The sequence below is a fragment of the Rhincodon typus genome, chromosome 1 (genome assembly GCF_021869965.1).
Source record: "Rhincodon typus isolate 14 chromosome 1, sRhiTyp1.1, whole genome shotgun sequence".
In the NCBI taxonomy this organism is placed as follows: Eukaryota; Metazoa; Chordata; class Chondrichthyes; order Orectolobiformes; family Rhincodontidae; genus Rhincodon; species Rhincodon typus.
In genome coordinates, this window is record NC_063332.1 from 167,488,301 (window position 1) to 167,510,344 (window position 22,044).

Consider the following 22,044-nt stretch of genomic DNA (forward strand, 5'->3'; position numbering starts at 1 on the left):
GTACCGGGTGTGGTGGAGCTGGAGGGGAGTGTGGAGCGGACAAGGGAGTCACGGAGAGAGTTGTCCCTCCGGAAAGCAGATAAGGGTGGGGAGGGGAAGATTTCTTTGGTGGTGGGGTCGGATTGCAGATGGCGGAAGTGTCGGAGGATAATGCGTTGGATCCGGAGGTTGGTGGGGTGGTACGTGAGGACAAGGGGGATTCTTTTTTGGTTCTTATTGCGTGGACGGGGTGTGAGGGATGAGGTGCGGGAGATGTGGGAGACACGGTTGAGGGCGTTCTCGACCACCGAGGAGGGGAAGTTACGGTCCTTGAAAAACGAGGACAACTGAGATGTACGGGAGTGGAATGCCTCATCCTGGGAGCAGATGCGGCGGAGGCGAAGGAATTGGGAATAGGGGATAGCATTTTTGCAGGAAGGTGGGTGGGAGGAGGAGTAGTCTAGGTAGCTGTGGGAGTCGGTGGGTTTGAAATGAATATCGGTTTCTAGGTGGTTGCCCTATATGGAGACAGAGAGGTCCAGGAAGGGGAGAGAGGTGTTAGAGATGGTCCAGATGAACTTAAGGTTGGGGTGGAAGGTGTTAGTGAAGTGTATGAACTGTTTGAGCTCCTTGTGGGAGCACGAGGCGGCGCCGATACAGTCATCAACGTAACGGAGGAAGAGGTGGGGTTTAGGGCCGGTGTAGGTACGGAAGAGGGATTGTTCCACGTAACCTACAAAGAGGCAGGCGTAGCTTGGGCCCATGCGGGTACCCATGGCTACCCCCTTTGTCTGTAGGAAGTGGGAGGAATTGAAAGAGAAGTTGTTGAGTGTGAGGACAAGTTCGGCTAAGCGGATGAGGGTATCAGTGGAGGGGACTGGTCGGGCCTGCGGGACAGGAAGAAGCGGAGGGCCTTAAGGCCATCTGCATGGGGAATGCAGGTGTAGAGGGACTGGACGTCCATGGTAAAGATGAGGTGTTGGGGACCGGGGAATTGGAAGTTCTGGAGGAGGTGGAGGGCGTGGGTGGTGTCACGGACATAGGTAGGGAGTTCCTGGACCAAGCGGGAGAAAATGGAGTCTAGATAGTTGGAGATCAGTTCGGTGGGGCAGGAGCAGGCGGAGACAATGGGTCGACCAGGGCATTCAGGTTTGTGGATTTTGGGAAGGAGATAGAAGCGGGCAGTGCAAGGTTGGGGAACGATGAGGTTGGAGGCCGTGGGTGGGAGGTCACCTGAGGTGATGAGGTTGTGGATGGTTTGCGAGATGATGGTTTGGTGCTCAGGGGTGGGGTCATGATCAAGGGGGCGGTAGGAGGAGGTGTCGGAGAGTTGGCGTCTGGCCTCGGCGATGTAGAGGTCAGTGCGCCATACTACAACTGCGCCTCCCTTGTCCGCGGGTTTTATGGTGAGGTTGGGATTGGAGCGGAGGGATCGGAGGGCTGCACGTTCTGCGGGAGAGAGGTTGAAGTGGGTGAGAGGGGTGGAGAGGTTGAGGCGATTGATGTCTCGACGGCAGTTGGAGATGAAGAGGTCGAGGGAGGGTAGGAGGCCTTGGGGTGGTGTCCAGGAGGAGGGGGTGTGTTGGAAGCGGGAGAAGGGATCAGTAGAGGGACGGTTAGGTTCATGGTTAAAGAAGTAAGCGCGGAGGCGGAGGCAGCGGAAAAACTGCTCTATGTCCAAGCGTGAGCGGTATTCGTTGATGTGTGGGTGGAGGGGGACAAAGGTGAGCCCTTTACTGAGGACTGACCGTTCATCCTCAGTAAGGGGGAGGTCTGGGGGGATGGTGAAGACTCGGCAGGGCTGGGTGCTGCTGTCTCCTCTGGAGCTGCTGGCTGTGGAGGCTGTGGGTGGAGTTGCGTCGGCGGTGGACGGAGTTGTTTACATTGACATTTTTATAATAAAGTTGACAGGAAGTTTATTCAGTTATGTGCGGTTTTAATATAATAGAGAGTTTGGGAACACATAATTATTCGCTCGTGATACAGAGCACTTGAGCTTCTGTCACAGCCTGCACCTATTGTTGTACAATGGTTATCTCGGAGTGGGTGAATTATCTTTAACTGCGTTGTTGCCATGGTACAGACAAATTACAGGTATTTGTCATGGTCAACCACTGCTACACTGCTGCCATTTTAATTATCTTCCTTTCTTCTGTGTGCTGTCACATCCAGCAGTGAGCAGGAAGCAAAGTGTCCTGATGGTTACTTTGTGAAGCGAGATGACATTGTTTGAGGGGCATGATGTGGTGACTGAGATAAGAAGAGGATATCTGTGTGAAAATGATTTCAGACAAAGCTAGCTTTCAGAGGCGCTCGATAATGTGAGGCAGCTCACCAAGTGCAGCCGGTATTTGCGACCAAAAGCACATTAAAACCTGATACTTTTCCCTTCGGGGCACAAGTACTGAGTAGGTTTTACACGATCATCCCTTCCCCGTTCTCCACCCTAACAGCCTCCCCTCAATCTGAATGATTGTCTCAGGCTCACCCACAGCTTTATAAAAAGGCTTATAGGTGTGTGTTTCTTTTTTGTATGTTTCAGAATCTGGCATGCAGCAGTGATAAAGAGTGTGGACCCAGTGGGTATTGTCACCATTCGCACCATCAAGGCCACCCGTCCTGCCTATCCTGCAGGAGAAGGAAGAAACGATGCCATAGAGACTCGATGTGCTGCCCTGGAAACTACTGCAATAACGGTACATTAGCTTTCGCTTCACTGGGGCATGAGCCTGGTTGAGAGAAAGAAGCATTTGAACTGGACAGGGACTTGTTGTCAGATGTTAATCTTAACCGAGCAGGAAATGAAGAGTTAAGTTGATCATTAAGGGAGAGGGGGGTACAAAGTGAGTGCTCTTCCTTCAAGAGAAATCAGGTATGTTCTGTATCATCAAAAATTGAGCTGGGTCTAGTGACATAAGTACTGTGCCTACCAGAGCCAGTCATAGGCTTGGAATCCTGCAGTGAGCAACTCATCTCCTGATTCCCCAAAACCTGTCCACCATCTACCAGGAACAAGTCAGGATTGTGATGGAATACTCCTCACTGACTGCAGCTCCAGCAAAACTCTACAGGCTTGACACTATTCAGGATGAAGCAGCCCACTTGATTGGCACCACATCCACAAACACCCACTCCCTCCACTACTGATGCTCAGCAGTAGCAGTGTGTACTATCGTCAAGATGCACTGCAGAAATTTGTCAAAAATCCTTAGACAGCACCTTCCAGAGTCACAACCACTATCATTTAGAAGGACAAGCACAGCAGATACATGGGAACACCACCAGCTGCAAGTTCCCCTCCAAGCCACTCACCATCCTGACTTGGAACTTACCAGTCCTGCACTGCCACTGGGTCAAAATCCTGTAACCCCTTCTCCAACAATATTGTGGGTCTACCTATACCAATTGGACTGCAGTGGTTCAAGAAGGCAGCTCACCACCACCTTCTCAAGGCAACTACAGATGGGCAATAAACGCTGGCTCGGCTAGTGACACCACATCCTGTGAATTAATATAAAAGATAATCTGTGACTCAGTTAGCTCGACATTAGAAGGTTGATGATTTAAGTCTCACTCCGGGGACTTGAGTTCACAATCCAGGCTAATCCATCAGTGCAGCAGCGACAGGGGTTTTCCCCTTTGGATGAGATGCTAACTGATCCTCCCTCTTTGGTAGCCATGGTACATCCCACACCACCATTCAGAGAGGAGAAGGGCTATTTTCCCTAGAGTCCTGGTTAATACCTATTCGTAAACTAATGTCGCTAAAGCAGAATATCTGGCCATTACTATTGTTTATGGGTGTATGGGAATCAGAGTTAATACTGAGGAGTGCATTAAACACATGGAGTGGGAGAAACAGCTTCACATCTTGAAGGAGTAAGACCTAAATCAAGGTCTTCCCCAGTCTCAGTAACAATGTCTATCATACCAATATATCTGAGCAGTATCATGCAATAAAGTGTATCTTTGTTCAAGACAAGAGCACTTTGTCATTGTACTACCAAATTGTTTTACTGTACCCACACTAGACCAGGGAGACCTTGTATATCTTGACCAAGAAAGAGGATAGTAGCAGTAAACCTACCAAGTGAATTTGACCCTATGATGAGCTGCAGTATGTCTTATGACAATGATCTCATCATCGGTAGGGCCTTGCTGTGTGCAAATTGGCTGGCGAGGATGAATGTCTGGGAAAGGAGCTGTAGAAAGGGGAGCAGGAATGGAGGGGACTTTGGCCATCAGCCCGACAGCTTTATTACAGAATCAGTAGGAGCACTCCTGTTCCCATTAGCTCATGTTCAGATTCATTTTTATAAAAGAGTTATCCTTTTTCTTCCAGTGGCAAGTTCCAGCCATCTCTTTAATATCTGCTTTAGCCTGCTGGTAGTCAAGGTAATCCTGATCTACTGCATTCAGGGCAACCCAGTTTTATATCTGGGTCCTAAATCAAGCCTGAAGTCTCTTATTAGAGACACCTCCCCAGCTCCTGAATCAATTGGGAACATTGTTTGCATCTGGGTGGTTTGCTCTTCTATTGGATCTTTCCGTTCCTGTTTATTGCCCAGCAAACAAGTACAGTGATGTTAAATTTTGCCTTCATAATACTCTGTACAGCTTCTTGCAACTATTAGAATACATATCTTCAGATGAAATGTACAGGCAGAAAATTCTCATTTTCACTTAAAGTGTTTTGCCGAGTAAAACGCATGCTCCTTATGGCTCAGAATCACTTTTCACACACTATCTTCCAGCTTACACCTCATTAGTAATGTAACTAGGCTCCTGTGTGTCTTTTTTGGGGTATTTTGTAGCTCATGAGTGGAAGCAGTCATTGTCGCTGGGACCTTACAGTGTTGAATCTACCGGCACCATATTTAAATCCCAGCTACGCACACCATTTCAGTTGCTGCAAGCCAGGAACTGCCCCTCATGCTGTGCAGCTCAAGCCCCTACATTCAGCAAATGGCCCAGAGGAAAGAAGAGCTCGCTCCCTGCGTCATGGACAGGGACCTGGTCATGATGGTGGATGAGGTGGAGGAGTGGAGGGCAGTCCGTTACCCTATGGACCCCCACAGAGAGCCACGCTACCAGACCCAGCCAGCCTGAGTACAAATTGGAACCCAGGTCAGTGCTATATCCTAGGGGCGACAGGATATCCAGCAGGATAGGAGGAAAGTCAATGATCTTCTGTGCTTCACAAGAATAGCTGTCACCATCTTCTCAGTATGATCTCACACTCACAGAACCATCAGTCACTCTAATTCAGGTACTGCACCTGCCTCCCACCAAAACTCATGGACTACAACTCTCACTATTGTATTCGTTCACTTAATGCTTCTTGCCCATCTCATCCTCCTAAAATACTAAATCTCCCTGCCCTCTGAGTTAACAATGTAATGCAAGCCTCATAGGCTGGTGGCCTGTGACTAAGCATGGAAGATCCGTGTGTGTTACGAAAGCAATGTGAGCCACACAGGGGCTGACAGTGAGTACTAAGGAAGCAAGCTAAGACCCATGAGATGGGTCCTGTGTAGATGCACAAGATAAGTGCGTGTTCCAATGTGCAAAGTGACCAGGAAGAAATAAGCTAGTCTTTGGTGTCCCTGAGCTGTAAAGTAAAGAGCTGATGGGGTGAAGTGGTATGAGAGTTGGTTGGAGAGAAAGCGTGGCGATGTGGTGAGGCTGGTGGTTTGCCAGTGCTGACTTGTGTGGACGAAGGATGGCAGCCGTGGAGCTGTTATGGAGAAGAAGTCGAGATGATGACTGGGATGAGCTTTCGGTGAGCTGCAGCTTCCAGCTACTTGCTCCGATTTACTGTTTGGGAATTTTGCACCATCCAGTTTCTTGGGAAGGAGAGGGGAATTGGAAGAGTTCTGTAAATAAGGTGAGTCGGAGCTTTAATGATACGCACATGCATTGAAATAAGATAGCCGCCATTCAATTGTGAGATTCTGAAGTAGCCCTTTGAGGCTTATGGGGAAAGGTGCAAAATTCTCATGTTGTCATTTGGACATTCTCATTCTGTCTGTATTTTTCCACTTTTTGCACCATTGCCCATGGCACACCAGGCAGGGGTAAATTCCACTCATAAAGTATGCGGAGAGCTGCAAAACCAACATCAAAGAGATTATTTTTCGAATAGTAAGAGGCACAAGGACCCTGGATTTACTTGAGCTTGAAACTGCTTAGCAAGAGGCACATCTCCCCCAGCATTAAATGATCCAATGTGAATGGAGAAAGCCATTTGAATAAATCGCACCCATTTCCAAAACACACAGCGTTCACGTCTTAAAGTTTTATTTACCGCAATATGCTGGCTCATTCTGGGCAAATTCCTCATTGGAACAACAGTTTAAACATATTAAATAAAAACCGAAAGAACTGCGGATGCTGTAAATCAGGAACAAAAACAAAGTTGCTGGAAAAGCTCAGCAGGTCTGGCAGCATCTGTGAAGGAAAAAACAGAGTTAACGTTTCGGGTCCGGTGACCCTTTCTCAGAACTTAAGTTTAAACATACTGTTTTAAACAGGTAATGAAGGAAGGCACCATTTTATTGCAATTCCCTGCTGCACTGGGTAGTTCTATGCAGCAGTTCACATAATTCCTGGTCCCGAGTGGTGGAAGATACAGTTGACTGGGCACGAGAGACCGTGGTCACCTGTCCTGTCTAATGGAGTTGTGACAGCTGGGTTTTTAGCCTGGCAGCTGTGCATTCGCATTGGTGGCTCATCAAAGGAGTCCGTTGAATGATGCGATCACAGCTGTAGCCTGCCACTTTACTTTTATTGTCTTGCCAGAAACCACACTGCCCAAAGTACACCACATGAATTTGTTTTCAAGTGTCAGGCACTGCAAAAATATTGTCGCCTCACAATTCCTGGCTTTTCAAGGCTTCCGCAAGCTTTGATTAATGAGAAATGGGTTTCAGCTCACACTGAAGTGCTTAGGTATAGGGACTACTCAGGTAATTTCCCTCCCTCATTCTCAACAAGCATCTGCTGGATGTGAGTTATGATATTCCTGTTGATGATGACAACTTCACTCTTTACTCAATGGTAACCATTCCGTTTACTACGGGCTGATATTGAAGGATGGATTTGTTGATTGTCTGTATCCAGTAGGGGATACATGCTCGAAGATAGCACCACAGAAAATCAGTGCTCTCCTATTGCAGTCCTGCCTCCAATTCTTTGAGGTCAGGTCCCTGTTTGGAAAAGAAAATAAATCTTTCACTCATTCTATAGACAAACATCTTATCACCCCTCAACATTAACAAGATCCAGCCTATAGGAATATAGGAATAGGAATAGGCCATTCAGCCCATTGCGCCTACCCTGCAATTGAGTGCAATCTTGGCTGATTGAACCCTTTAATGCTTTTTACACATCCCATCCCCAAAACCCTGTCATGCCTTCAGTAACCAGAACCAGATAAGTCTCAACCTTAAACATACTCAAAGATTGAGCTTCCACTTTCGTCTGCGGTAGAAAAGTCTAAACAGTAAAATAATTTCTCCTCATTTCAGACCAAAGTGGCATCCCCTTTATAATTAGGCCTCTGGTTCTAAGCTCTCCAACTGGGTGAAACATCTTACCTGCATCTATCCCATTCTGTCCCTTTAAGTATTTCTTTAAGTTTCAATGAGATCACCTCTCATTCTTCAAAACCCTAGAGAATGCAGGTCTAATTTGCCCAATTTCTCTTCATAGACAGTCCCACCATCCTGGGAACAAGTCTGCTGAACCATTCCTCTACCAAGAGAGACTTTTAATGATGTTGTACATGCCCCCACTACCCTTCTACATCCTGCAGCAGCATTGCCAATTCAACTGAAAAAAGTCTTGACACTGTAATCAGATCTGATCTGTGTTTACAACTGGGGAAACGCTCTGACGAAGGATCATATCAGACTTGAAAGGTTAACCTCAGGGAAGGAAATCTGTTGTTCCTAACAGGTCTGGCCTACATGACCCTCCCCCACATCAATGTGGTTGACTCTAAACTGCCCTCTGAAATGGTCCCAGCAAACAACTCAGTTCAAGCAGCAGTTTTCAGATGGGCAATAAATGCTGGCTCAGCCAGTAATGCCGCATGAATTAAAAAGAAGTTCTGTGGAACTTTCTCCCAGTTCGTGTTGGAGCCCACAGTTTGACACTTTATTGTTGAAGCATTGGAAAAAAACTGTCTTCTGCCAACTCTTAACCTCATGCAATTTCTGCAAATCTTCTGTATCCACAGAAACCACCAGGTTTTGATTCATAACTCATTAGTCTTTGCTGTTGCTGTTGTTTCCAGTTCCACCTTGCTTCTATCTGTCTAACACACAGCAGGAGCAAAGTAGAAACATGCCTCAAGTCAAGCAATATCATTATCAATCAAATAGCAGTTATAACATTATGCTGATTAGTAACGCTTTAGTAATGCTTTGGTGCAGCTGTACATTATGAACTGGAACTCAATCCTTAGGGGCAGATGGGTTTTGCTTAGAACTTGACATATTATTTTAACCTTTGCATGCCATTCTTTCCTTCATATTCGCACTCTGGCCGCTGAGTCCAGGGGTTAAGCCCCACTTCACAGCTTTGAGAGACGGGGCATACGCTTGGGATGAGAGACAATACTGAGGCTGTGAATATCAGCAGATCCATAACTGTAACAATCAGAAATAAGCACCGAAAACTCTACTGTGACTCATGAGTAAGAGAAACAAACCGGAGCTTTGAAGGATTGGGAAAAGCTGCATTGGGCGTGGTTTAGATGAGGATCTTTCAACTGCTGTGCTATGAGAGGAATCGAGATTGTATGTGCTGAAGGCACATGAGCAGAGCAAAGCTGATGAACGTTGAGAGAGTAATTGGATGGTGAGTGGACAGAATGATTCATATGGGGTAGGATTAATGTTCAAAGGGGAATAGGTGCCAGGAAATTCCTGAGTGCATTAAAAGAAAATAAGGCAGAAAATAAATGACCAAAACAATTGCACAGATGGAGCAGACTAGTAACCCGCGACATAGGAACCCATGTGTCAGAACCTATCAGAGGTTTCACTAATATATTTGGCAATGGTAGATGAATCACCCGTGTTATGTGTAGCAGGGTTCGATCCAGAAAGCTCACCAATGGAATGGCCATAGACCAAATAAAACAAACCATGAATTAGGCCAGGACTTTTTACATGATGGAAAAGCTTGGCAATTAAAAATAGACTGGGCGTAGCTATAGTTCCTATGAATGTTGCTAACACTGAATGCTGTGCACAGCCTTTTTCACGTTGGACAGTTGCTGCTTTGGGCAGGGGGCTGGTGGATGTCTTCTTGAACTGATTTATTTTTGTACCATAACAGGTCATAAATGGAGAAACCCTTAAAAACAAACGGAATAAGTTTGTGTGGCAGTGAGAAGTATTTACCCGTGAGAATTAGGAGCAGGAATATGATATTCATCCTGTCAAGCCTGCCCCTCTATTCTACGAAATCATCGCTGATCTCTCCCAGGCCTCAACTCTTCAATATTTTAAAAATCTATCTCCCTCCTCTTTCAATGCTTCCAGTGATCTTGCCTCCACAACTGTCTGGGGTTAGAGAATTTCAGACATTCACTATCCACTGTGAGAGGAAATTTCCTTGCATCTCAAATTTAAATGAATGTCCCCATATTCTGTAACTATGCCCCCAAGTTTAAGATGACCCCACTCGTGGAAAAATTTTCTCAACATCTATCCTGTCAAACCCCCTCAGAATCTTGCATTTTTCAATAAGATCACACTTCATTCTTCTAAACTCTAATGAATCAAGGTCAAGTCTGTTTAGCTATTCTCAATAAGTCAACCCCTTCATCCCAGGAATCAGCCTCAGGGTGGCACGGTGGCTCAGTGGTCAGCACTGCTACCTCACAACACCAGGGACCCAGGTTCAATTCCAGCTTCAGGCAACTATCTGCATGGAGTTTGCACATTCTCCCTGTGTCTGTGTGGGTCTCCTCTGGGTGCTCCTGTTTCCTCCCACAGTCCAAAGATGTTTAAGTTAGGTGGATTGGCCATGCTAAATTGTGCAGGTTAAGTGGACTATCCATGGGAAATGCAGGGTTACAGGGATAGTGTTGGGGGCCAGGTCTGAGTCAGATGCTCTTAAGAGGGTTGGTGCAGCCTCAGTGGGCTGTAATGGCCTGCTTGCATACTATGGGGATTTGGGTGAATCTGTTTGGCACTACAACCCATGCCAGTGTATCCTTTTTTTAAATACAGGAACCAAAACTGTACACAGTACTCACAGCTGCCTCATAAACAACCTGTAAAGAGACTGCTATTTTTATACTATAGCAATAAAGGCCAAAATTTTATTTGCCTTTCTAATTATTTGCTCTTCTTGCATGCTAACATTTTGTGTTACATGCCAAAGAACATGCAGATCCCTCTGCACTGCACCTTTATGGAGTCTCTCTCCATTTAAATAATAGTCTGGCTTTTGATCCTTCCCACCAAAGTACACAATGTCTCACAATTTTTTACCTTACACTCCATCTGGCAAGTTTTTGCCCACTCACTCAACCAAACTAAAACTCCCTTGCAGATTCCTTATGTCCACAACATAACCCGCCATCTATTTTTATATCATCAGCAAATTTGGAAACATCACACTCTCCTCCCCCCTCCAAATCATTAATATAGACAGTAAACAATTGAAGCCCTGGGACTGATCCTTATAGCATTCCACTAGTTGTGTTTCTCCAATCTGAAAAAGATCATTTAATCCCAACTGTCTGTCTTCTGTGTGTTAACCAACCAACACAGTGGGAATGAAAATACGTTTCAAATTCTCTGCAGCAATTGTGTTTCACTCACACCTCCTCTTATCCCCCAAAGTCAAATTTGACCTCAGTTAGCTGAAAAGGCAACACATCTGATTCCAGGTTTGTCCAAAGCAATCTAATGCACACCAGGTTGGACCATAGTATTTGAGATTCAGTGCAAATCCCTACAACTGGTTCAGGATTCTCTACTTTGAGGGAGCAGAGAGCTGCCCAGAAACTCAAAACTGCAGAGAGAGGTCTGTTTGGAAGACAAAAAGTAAAGTCAGGATAGGGGCTTAGAGATTGAAATTCAGAATGTTGATGTTAAGCTTACTTTAAAGAAGTGTGAGAGTATATTATGTTTATCTTCTGTTTCTTCTACTCGAATCCATTCATTAGGAAAACATAGAAATGAATGGTAGGGGAATAGGTAACACAAAATTGTAGTAAATCAACAGTCTATGGACGTCATGTTGAGGTTGTACAGAACGTTAGTGAGGCCTCTTCTAGAATACTGTTTGCAGTTCTAGTCACCCTGTTATGGGAAAGATATTATTAAACTGGAGAGGGTTCAGAAAAGACTTACCAGGATGTTGCTGGGAATGGAGGGATTGTGTTATAAAAATAGATTGAGACTTACTTCACTGGAGCGTAGGTGGTTAGGGGGTGACCTTATAGAGGTTTATAAAATCATGAGGGGCATTGATAAGGTGAACTGCGAGATTCTTTTCCCAAGGGGGTTCAAAACTAGAGGGCATACATTTCAGGTGAGAGGAGAAAGATTTAAAAAGGACATAGGGGCAACTTTTTTACACAGTGAGTGGTTTGTGTGTGGAATGATCTGCCAGGGGAAGTGTTGGATGCAAGTACAGTTACAACATTTAAAAGGCATTTGGACAAGTACATGAATAGGAAAGGTTTGGAGGGACAGGGGCCAAACACAGGCAGGGGTGGGTGTAGTTTAGTTTGGGAACATGGTCTGCATGGACTAGTTGGACCAAAGGGTCTGTTTCTATGCTGTATGACTCTGTGGTCTGATTTCCATTGGAGTGGTTTGTCATTGCCTGTTCTCGTGTTATATCCTCAGACCAATGACCCCTAATGAGCTTTTAATCACAGAGCGATTGCAGAGCCTGTTCTTCGAATGAGCATTTGTTGTTTAATTACTCCTTTTCCAGATTTAGGAGTTCACGAGAGCAACACTATGAACAAATCTTTCTCAGAAGGGGATAAAAACTGTAAAACATGCTCCGACCCATTTTATATAACTCAAAGCAGAGATCCAGTATCACCAGTACGTTCATTTTAAACTATTGCTGGTTTGTTACTGTTTTGTTTTCTTCTGGGAAACTGTGTACAACACAGTACCAGTGCCAAAACTGCCCCACTTTTTAATCTACTTTCTAGTCATTGCAACTATGTTGCCTTGCGACTTCATATCACTTCTAAAAAATATCATCGAAGAGATGACAAACAGCACATTGCTCACCACAGACTATCCCTGATCTTCTTCATCTTTTTAGTCTGGAAGCAGCAAGTCAGAAATTATGTGACCCCATAGAACATGAACTTTGACTTAAACTATGGACTGGAATCAAGGACTGTGTCATTTTGTGCTCTGGGAAACCATTTAGAATTGTCAACATTGCAATACAGAATGGGACCATTTGTCCCTTTGAGACAGTCTTAAAGCTAATTCTTCAACTTGCATTCTTTATGCAAAGTGCTAAAGCATGGCCCTGTGCCACTTTGCATGCCATTTTGATCAGGCTTCTAAAGAAACATCTGGGCCTTTTTATTTTCTACACCATTTTGCAGAATGTGAATTTAACAGAAGCTATGGTTATGTTTTATTAAAAGGATATTTATTTTTATTTCGTGGCCATACTGATAGGTGAACCAACTTAATACATCAAGCCTCTGAAGTAGTTCTGCATGTATCTTTAGAACTGAGTTTTTCGGAGCAAGAGTCCCATCAGGCAGAAGATGCATAAGTTTGAAAACACATACCAACAGATTTAAGAACAGCTTCTTCCCCGCTGTTAACAGACATATGAATGGGCCTCTCATATATTAGAGTTGATCTTTCTCTGCACCTTCTCAGTAGCTGCAACACTATATTCTGCATTCTGTTCTATTACCCTGTTTTACTTATGTAATGTATGATTTGTCTGGACAGCACGCAAAACAATACTTTTCACTGTATCTCCTTACATGTGACAATAATAAATCAAATCAAAATCAAAATCCAAAAATACAGTATGTGTTTAATGATATATACCTCTCCGGTCATTATTGTTCAGGCCAGTTGTGTAGGATTCTAGACAGACATCCTCAAGCTGATGCCTCAGGACTCGTGACTCCCACCCAATTGCCCCATTCTACTTAACTTACTTAAAGAACTTAACTGTAACCAGAACCCACCCTCTACAACTGGATCCTCAGCTTTCTGACCCATAGGTTATAATCGGGTAACTGCACCTCCTCCACAATAACACTCAACACTGGAGCCCCCCAGGGATGCGTCCTCAGCCCCCTACTGTACTCCCTGCACACTTATGACTGTGTTGCCAAATTCCAAAAAAACACCATCTACAAGTTCGCTCACAATACCACTGTAGTGGGGCGGATATCTAAGAATGACAAGTCAAAATACAGAAGGGAGATAGAGGGCTTGGTGACTTGGTGCAATGAAAACAATCTGTCTCTCAATGTCGACAAAATTAAAGAACTGATCATCGACTTCAGAAAGAAAGGAGGAGAACTCACCCCCATCTACATTAACAGAACTGAGGTGGAGAGAGTGAAATGCATCAAGTTCCTCAGAGTGACAATAACCGATGACCTGTCCTGGACTTCCCACGTAGGTGCGACACTCAAGAAGGCACAACAACGCCTCCTCTTCCTTATGCAGCTCAGGAAATTTGGCATGTCCATGAGGTCCCTCACTACTTTCTACAGATGCACCATTGAAAGCATACTGTCCAGGTACATATTGGCCCAGTACGGCAACTGCTCTGCCCAGGACCATAAGAAACTACAGAAGGTGGTGAGCACAGACTAGACCATCACAGAAGCCAACCTTCCATCCATGGACTCTATCTACATGGCTCAATGCCACAGAAAGGCGGCCAACATCATCAAAGACCCATCACACCCTGGTAATGATCTACAACCGCTTCTGTCAGGCAGAAAACACAGAAGCCTGAACACACACACAGGCAGGTTCAGGAACAACTTCTTTCTGGCCGTTATCAGATTGTTGAATGGATTTTAGCCTCAAATAATGTAGCCTGTATGCCTCTAAGTCTTTTTGATCTGTACATCCTTTGATTACTATGATCTGCCTGTACCACTCGTAAACAAAACTTTTCACTGTATTTCAGTACATGTGACAATAAAATCAAAATAAAAAGGTAAAGCAAGAACTTCCATTGAGTTAGTGCCTTTCACAAACACAGGACCTTCCAGCCAACCGAATGTTTGTGGAATAATGTAGCCTATTATTGCAATTTAGGAATTGGTGGCAATCAATTTGCACACAGCAAGATCTAACAAACAGCAATGCAATCCATTTTAGTGACGTTTTTGTGTAATTAATGTTGGCTAGGTCTCCATGGAGACCTTGTCTTCTGCTTTGGATTGAATGGGCTGATGAGGACTTGCTCTAACATCTCATCATAAAGATGTCACTCCTTCAGTGTTGACCAGAGAGGCGACCCGAAGCATGTACTCACAGTTCCAGAATGGAGCTTACAAGCTTCTGACTCTGAGGTGAAAACTATCCCATTAAAGCTACAGGAGATAGAACCACCTGCAATTCTGACAAAACCCACTATGGAGCTTTGACACTGTCAGGACTGTAGGAACAGCCAATCATATTGGCCGGCTGTTCGATAGGTTAAGACATTCTCCTAGTGCAGAGCAGAAGTTCCAAAATTCATCATCTTAGCCCAACCTCGATGCATTATAGCTGCAGGACAGGCCTGTTACTGCTGACTTTTCTTCTTGGTGAGCTGTCAGCCTGCCCTCTTCACCTCCAGTGATTTTCTGTCCCATGCTGCCTTATTACAATCACCTTTTCTTTTATTACTTTTCCCGTTACCAACAACCCTTTGTCTTTTCCTGCCTTCCATCCTATCACAGACCTTTCCTTTAGTTCTTTCCTTGTCTCCCATTCCCACTCTGTACTGGATTACAAATAGCTAAATCTGCAACTCCTTCCAGTTGCGATGGAAAATCTGAAACATTAACTCTGTTTTAGCATGTGTGTCATAAATGGCCAGACAGGTTGGTTGCCAATCTGCGACCCTTTCCAATGCTCTGTTGACGGGCGCTAAGAGAGAAAAACTTTCCTGGTTAGCCAGAACTGAGTGGTAGATGGAGTGCAAAAGCCTCCCAATGATAGAAGTCTTCACATGCAAGTTCTTGCCTTGAGTGTCATGCTCCTCTGAGGGATTAACCACATACACACACACACACAGACGCGCACACACACAGACATGCACACACAAACACATACACACACACACACACACACACACACACAAATAGACACGCACACACCTGCAGAAAAGACATGGAGACACAGATACACACATATACTCACACACAAATGTATTTAAACATCCATACATAAAGATACCTGTGAAGATATCCAAATAGACAGAAACATGGAAGTATTAGCAATCTACCATGCAGTGGATATAGGGAATTAAATATTATTTTTGTGCTGAAGGCATAAGAGACTGAAAGACATTTCTGTGTAAATGGGGCAAATTAAAGCTTAATCTTGTCCCTGCAATGCTGCCTTACTCCACCTTGACCCAATTAATTGCCGCAAATCCTTAACCATGAGTGTGTAATGCCTGGTTTAGATGCAGCTATTGTTATCCTTTTATTCAGGTATCTGTGTACCACTTCTCGACGGCACCAGTCACAGAACCCTCCCTGGGGACATACAAGAGCACACCAAGAAGGGAACCCACCATGGATCCAAGGGCACGTATTGGCAGATTGTGGGAAACACACAGGCGAAACCATCACGTGAGAAAGGTTAGTGGCATTATCACCTTTCAGTAGAATCAGCAAAGTGTGGAAAAATGTCACACCTTGCCCCCTCCAGCAATTATGAGACAATGTGGAGTGAGAACTACTTCAGTCAGATCTGGGACCCAATACCAGATGCATTGTACTACACATATAATAATCATAGATTCCCTACAGAGTGGAAGCAGGCCCTTTGGCCCATCAAGTCCACACCAACCCTCTGAAGAACTTCCCACCCAGATCCACCCCCTTACCCTATCCCTGTAACCTTGCATTTCCGTGGCTAATCCACCTAACCTATACATCCCTGGACACTGTGGTCAATTTAGCATGGCCTATCCACATAATCTGCACATCTTTGGATCAAATCAGTCTGTATTACACAGTGCCACTTAGTGTATGTACTGACTGAGGCACTCTGAAGTAAATTGAGGGTGAAGAGAATAAAGGATGGTAGTAATATTTTTCATATGTACATTTATTGCTGCCCATGTGGTCCTTGAAGTTCACAACAGTAACTTCTGGAGGACAATGAAGGTGCCTGAGGCTGAATCTAGCCACAGATAATCGTGGGTTTTGCAACGGTTTTCAGTCAATCCGAAGCCTTTTTCTTCAACCCCATAATCTACACTTGGCAGGTTTCTCTGTACATTGCTAATATAGTTGCTGTTCTCCTATTGCTATGTTAAGTTGCAGCAGTCACGCACTGGGCCATTAGTGGCTTCTATGAATGACAATGAGTGAAATAGCAAGGATGTTTGGTTTTGTGACATGCTTGTTAAAACTCCAAGGGAACCTCAGAAGAAGCCACTTGTTCCTCCCAATCTAGTCAAATGTGTTCACATGTTAGAAGAATTCAGAGTCAAGCTTTTGCAGGCATTGTTAAAGAATAATTCATTTAGGCTCCTGGTTTCCAATTTTTTTTATTCACATACTGAAGCTTTAAAGTTAAATCTAGCAAATGAAAGATGTTCTCAGCTATTGCTGATCATTTCCTAAAGAAGGAAGGACTATCATCGATATAGACTGATCGATTCGCTGATTCGCATTGTTAGGTTATACTGTTTGCATTGGTCAGCAGCACATTTCCAAAGTTTGTATTGAGAAGTGTTGCTGGGGGAGAGTTTATTAGGCTCAACCAAACTTCCTCCAACCTCACCCTCCTATTTGACCCTCAGCTGAGTTTCTGATCCATATTCTTTCATTCATAAGGACCAACTCCTTTCAAGTTTGTAACACCATGCGCTCCTATGATTGTAACATTCACCCTTGCCTTTCTCAACTCCAGACTTCACCATTTCAATGTTCTTCTTTTCGTAAACATCTGTGCAGCCCAAGTCTGGTCCAATCCCAGGTGAGTTGATAGAGACTCATTTTTGCCTGTCTCACCTGGTCTACATTGCCTCCCAGACTCTCAATGCCTTCAATTTAAAGTTCATTTTTGTCTTCTAAATCCCTCCTTATCCATGGAACTCCCTCCCAGTTTACAATCATTCATAAACTCTATATTCCTATGACATTTCCATCTTAGATATGCCATTTCCATCACTTCACCACTTTTGGCTGTGCTTTTGACTTTCCTACTCTCTCCAGTTCCCTTCTAACACATTCTTGCCTCTCCATCAAAGGCAGACACTCTTAAACCACTTATTCGACCAAGCTTTGATCACCCCCTACTAATAACTGCTCTTTTTGACTCTTTATTGATGTGGTCATGTTCTTTAGTACTTTAATAATCCTACTTCAATCAATGCAAGCCAGTTGAGATTTTGTCCTAGTTTTGAACTCCCCCACCCTAAGGAAAATACCTTTGCTATTCACCATATCTATGTTCCTCATGATTTTATGAACATCAACAAGGTCATCCCTCAACCTCCTATGCTCCAGTGAAAAAAAAATCCCAGCCTACCCAGTCTATTTTTATAACTCAAACCCTTCATTCCCGGCAACATCCCGATAAATCTTTTATGAACCCACTCCAATTTAATAAAATCCTTCCTAAAGCAGGGTGACCAGAGCTGTACACCGTACTCCAGAAAAAAGCCTCATCAACATCCTGTACAACCTCAACATGGCGTCCCAACTCCTATACTCAAAGGTCTGAGCAATGAAGACAACTGTGCTAAACACGTTCTTAACCATCCTGTCCACCTGTGACACAAATTTCAAAGAATTATCTACCTGAACCTAGGACTCTCTGTTCTACAACACTACCCAGGGCCTTACCATTAATTGTACAAGTCCTGCCCTTGTTTGTTTTACCAAAATGCAGTACCTCACATTTATCCAAAATAAACTCCATCTGCCACTCCTCAGCCTATTGACCCAATTGATCAACATCTCTTTGTAATCTTAGATAACCTTCTTCACTCTACACTATACCACCAATTTTCGTGTCATCAGCAAACTTACTAACTGTGCCTCCTATACACTCATCCAAACCTTTTATATAAATGACAAACAACAGTGGATCCAGTACCAATCTCTGCGGAACGCCGCTGGTCACAGGCCTCCAGTCCAGAAAACAATCCTCCACCACCATGCTCTGTCTCCTACCTTCAAGCCAATTCTGTATCCAGTTGGCAAGCTCACCCTGAATCCCAAGTGATCTAACTTTATTCATTAGTCTACTATGCAGTATCCTGTCAAAGGCTTTTCTAAAGTCCATATCAATAACATCTACTGCTCTGTACTCATCAATACTTTTGGTTACTTCCTAAAAAAACTCAATCAAGTTTATGAGACACAGTTTCTTTCACACAAAACCATGCTGACTATCCCTAATCATTCCTTGCCTCTCCAAATGCATGTTAACCCTACCTTCTAGAATCACCTTGAACAACTTATCCACCACCGATGTCAGCCTCACAGGTCTATAGTTCCCAGGTTTCTCCTTGCAGCCTTTCTTGAATAAAGGCACGACATCAGCCACCCTCCAGTCCTCTGGTACCTCACCTAGGTGTTTCTGGATACCTGAAGAAATGCAAATGTTATATTATTGTTTAAAAGTGGGTGTAAGGATAAAGCAACATTCAGAGCATGATAACCTGGGAGAAAGTTAACAGTCAGTTGGCCAAGCATAGATCAATTCAAGAAAGCCAGAGCAGATTTGTTAAAGGCAAATCATATTCAATGAAGTTGATTGAGGTTTTTGATGAAGTAACAAAGATGGCTGATCAGGGTAATGCAGTTGACATGGGATGTGTGGACTTCCAAAAGACCATGCAAAGCAATATCAAATGTAATAAAGATCTCTTATCTGCCACGGAATAGTTTTATTGTCACTATCCCTTTCCATCTGACTCCCCTGGGTTGACCACACTTCAGATGAGGTAGATATTCTGAGATCAGGCAGAGATCCCTCCAAACCTAACCACCAATGCATCCCCTCCACTCTTCCAAGGATTGGCAGCATTGTCGACTCATGCCTGCTCCTAAGTTTCGGAGTTGTGTCCTTAAACCGCTTACCCTCTCCTTCAAGTTCAAGCTCTTTGACCACTGGCCAGCCAGCCCTGTCCATGTCCCACAAGTCCATTAAAACAAATACTATTGGGTCCAACCCTACAGATATCACCTTCTGACTCTTTGTTGCTTATTGTCTGTTCATATACGTGACCACACTTTGCTTTTCCAATATTAAAGGTGCCAAATAAGTGCAAGCTGGTTGTCATTCATGTTGTGCAGGTCATGAAGGGGACTCGTGTTTGCGCTCGTCAGACTGCGCAGAAGGATTCTGCTGCGCTCGCCACTTTTGGACCAAGATCTGTAAACCAGTCCTACGCCAAGGGGAAGTATGCACAAAGCAGAAAAGGAAGGGTTCGCATGGTTTGGAGCTTTTCCAGCGCTGTGACTGTGCGAAAGGACTTGCCTGTAAAATCTGGAAAGAGGCCAAATCAAGGTTGCACATCTGCCAGAAAATATGAGTATGTTGGGATTCCACTGCGGCCCTGAGACTGTGAAGCAAGGTGCTTTTGTAGGAGCACATTGTGTAAATAATACAGGATTTGTTAAAGTGCCATTTCTCTCGCAAGAGTTCATTCATGCTTATTGTAAAAGAACACAGAGGACCAGGTCTGAAGACCACAGCACATCCATTCTGACCATTATATAATAGTCCACCACGTCCAAATTAATTGAAGACCGTCAGTAACCTTTGTGGGGAGTGTTGAGCTGTAGCCTTTGATTTACTATTCAGTTTATAAAACGTATGAAAAAACATAATACTCAGGATGTAAGCATTGCAGAAAAGATGGGCATTTATTGCTCCTCCCTAGTTGCCCCTTGAGCTGATGGTAGTTTTGAACTGCTTCAGTCAGTGGTGAAGGTGCTCTCACTGTTGAGGCAGTTTCAGGTTTTCAGTCCATATAATTATAACACAAAGAAAGTCTCTGCAAATGTCTTTCTGTGCTCTTGGCTTGTTGGTTCTGCACTGCCATTTTGAACGATTTCTTCTCGTGGCCAATACAAGGCCATATACATTGACCTTCACAAGGCCTCCCTCAGACGGAGTTGTTCAGCCTTCTTCTGTAACCATTGTAGTCCCTTTGATCTGTACCACAAATTTAATTTTTCCAGGAAACTGGAGAAGATCAGTCATTCATCAATGGTGTTGCCCCAAAATGGTGTTCATTTCAACTGTATGATCCCATTTAGCAGATTCACACATTTGATAACATTACGCAGTAATACGCTCTGCTTATAATTCAGTGATTGGCCTACAACAATGGCTGTGTATATACCAATCCATGAAAATGTAACTTAATTTATAACTGACAAACTCAGACGTGAGGAATGTGGGAAGAGGAGTAGACGTTTCGGCCCCTTCGCCTCCTTTGCCATTTAATCAGATCATGGCTGCCATGTACCTCAGTGGGCTAACCATTTCTGTGTAATAGCCTGGGACCCCCCGCAATCGTTCACTAAATTTATTCACAAATATCACACCGGAAAGCAATGATGCCACAAATCAAATACAGTTAGAAGACAGCATTTGCTAAATTAGCACAATTGGGAATAAATATTAATGTATTATTAGTATAATGCAAATCAAGATGTGAAAAGGCCCATTTAAATTAATCACTAACTACATGGTAGAAGTTATTTAAGGGAACAATGAACTAGTCATATTGACTGAAATGGCCTAATGGACCTGTTAATCAATTTTTTTTCAGCCTATCATGCAAGTCTTTATTTCTCTTCCATGATGTTTAAAATAATGAATATATTTTGAAAAACAAAAAAAATGCAAGTCATTGTGGTCAATGTGAAGGGTATAGGTGACAAATTTTAATTTCTGTCTTGGTAAATCTGTCATTACTTTATATTGTACAGATTTATGTAAAACAGGTCAAAACCAATTAATAGCGGGAAGAAGATGGTGACAGACTCAGAACGGATAAATAGATTGGTACAACAGGCAAAAGTTTAAGTAAGTTTAATGCAGTGAAGTAATTTATTCTGGAAGATTGAGCAGAAGTGTTAAGAGATCTAGAGGGTCACAGACACAGATTCGTTGAATATGGCTGAATAATTTGAAAAGGCTGTTAAAATAAAATGGGATCCTTGGCTTTATAAATAGAGCCACAGAGTGCAAAGAAAGGAAGTTACGGTAAAGTTTTGAGAAAACACTAGTTTGACTTCCACTGGAGAATTGTGTCCCATTCTGGGCAACATAATTTCATGGGGATTTCGAAACCTTGGAAAGGGTGCAGAGGACATTGAGAAAAATGGTCCCAGTAATAAGCAACTTCAGTTATGTAGAGACATTAGTCACACTGTAATACAAACATAAGAACATAAGAAATAGGAGCAGGAGTCGGCCATCTGGCCCATCAAGACTGCTCCACCATTCAATAAGATCATGGCTGATCTTTTCATGGCCTCAGTTTTGCCTACCTGCCCACTCACTATAACCCTTAATTCCTTTACTGTTCAAAAATCTATTTATCTTTGCCTTAAAAACATTCAACGAGGTAGCCTCAAATGCTTGAGATAACAAGGTGTACAGCTGGATGAACACAGCAGGCCAAGCAACATCAGAGGAGCAGGAAAGCTGACGTTTCGGGCCTAGACCCTCTCAGCCTCAAATGCTTCACGGGGCAGAAAATTCCACAAGTGATCTTTCTCCTTAGAGCAGAAAAGGTTAAGGGAGTATTTAATAGAGATTCTCAAATTTAAGAAGCAGACTAGGTAGGGAGAAATTATTTCCACTATCAACAACCAGA

The 22,044-nt window shown here is 43.7% G+C and overlaps 1 protein-coding gene across 3 annotated transcripts in view; it reads left to right on the forward strand.

The window, feature by feature from the left end:
• The window catches only part of dkk2 (dickkopf WNT signaling pathway inhibitor 2), a 52,048-nt gene extending 30,348 nt beyond the window's left edge, over window positions 1-21,700 (forward strand). For all 3 annotated transcript variants that reach the window (XM_048598976.1, XM_048598965.1, XM_020514623.2), the window contains 3 exons: window positions 2,522-2,675; window positions 15,677-15,826; window positions 19,505-21,700. In XM_048598976.1, coding sequence (XP_048454933.1) covers window positions 2,522-2,675; window positions 15,677-15,826; window positions 19,505-19,743 — 543 coding nt within the window. In that variant the 3' untranslated portion in view covers window positions 19,744-21,700. The remainder of the gene's footprint in view (window positions 1-2,521; window positions 2,676-15,676; window positions 15,827-19,504) is intronic.
• Window positions 21,701-22,044: the final 344 nt, after the last annotated feature.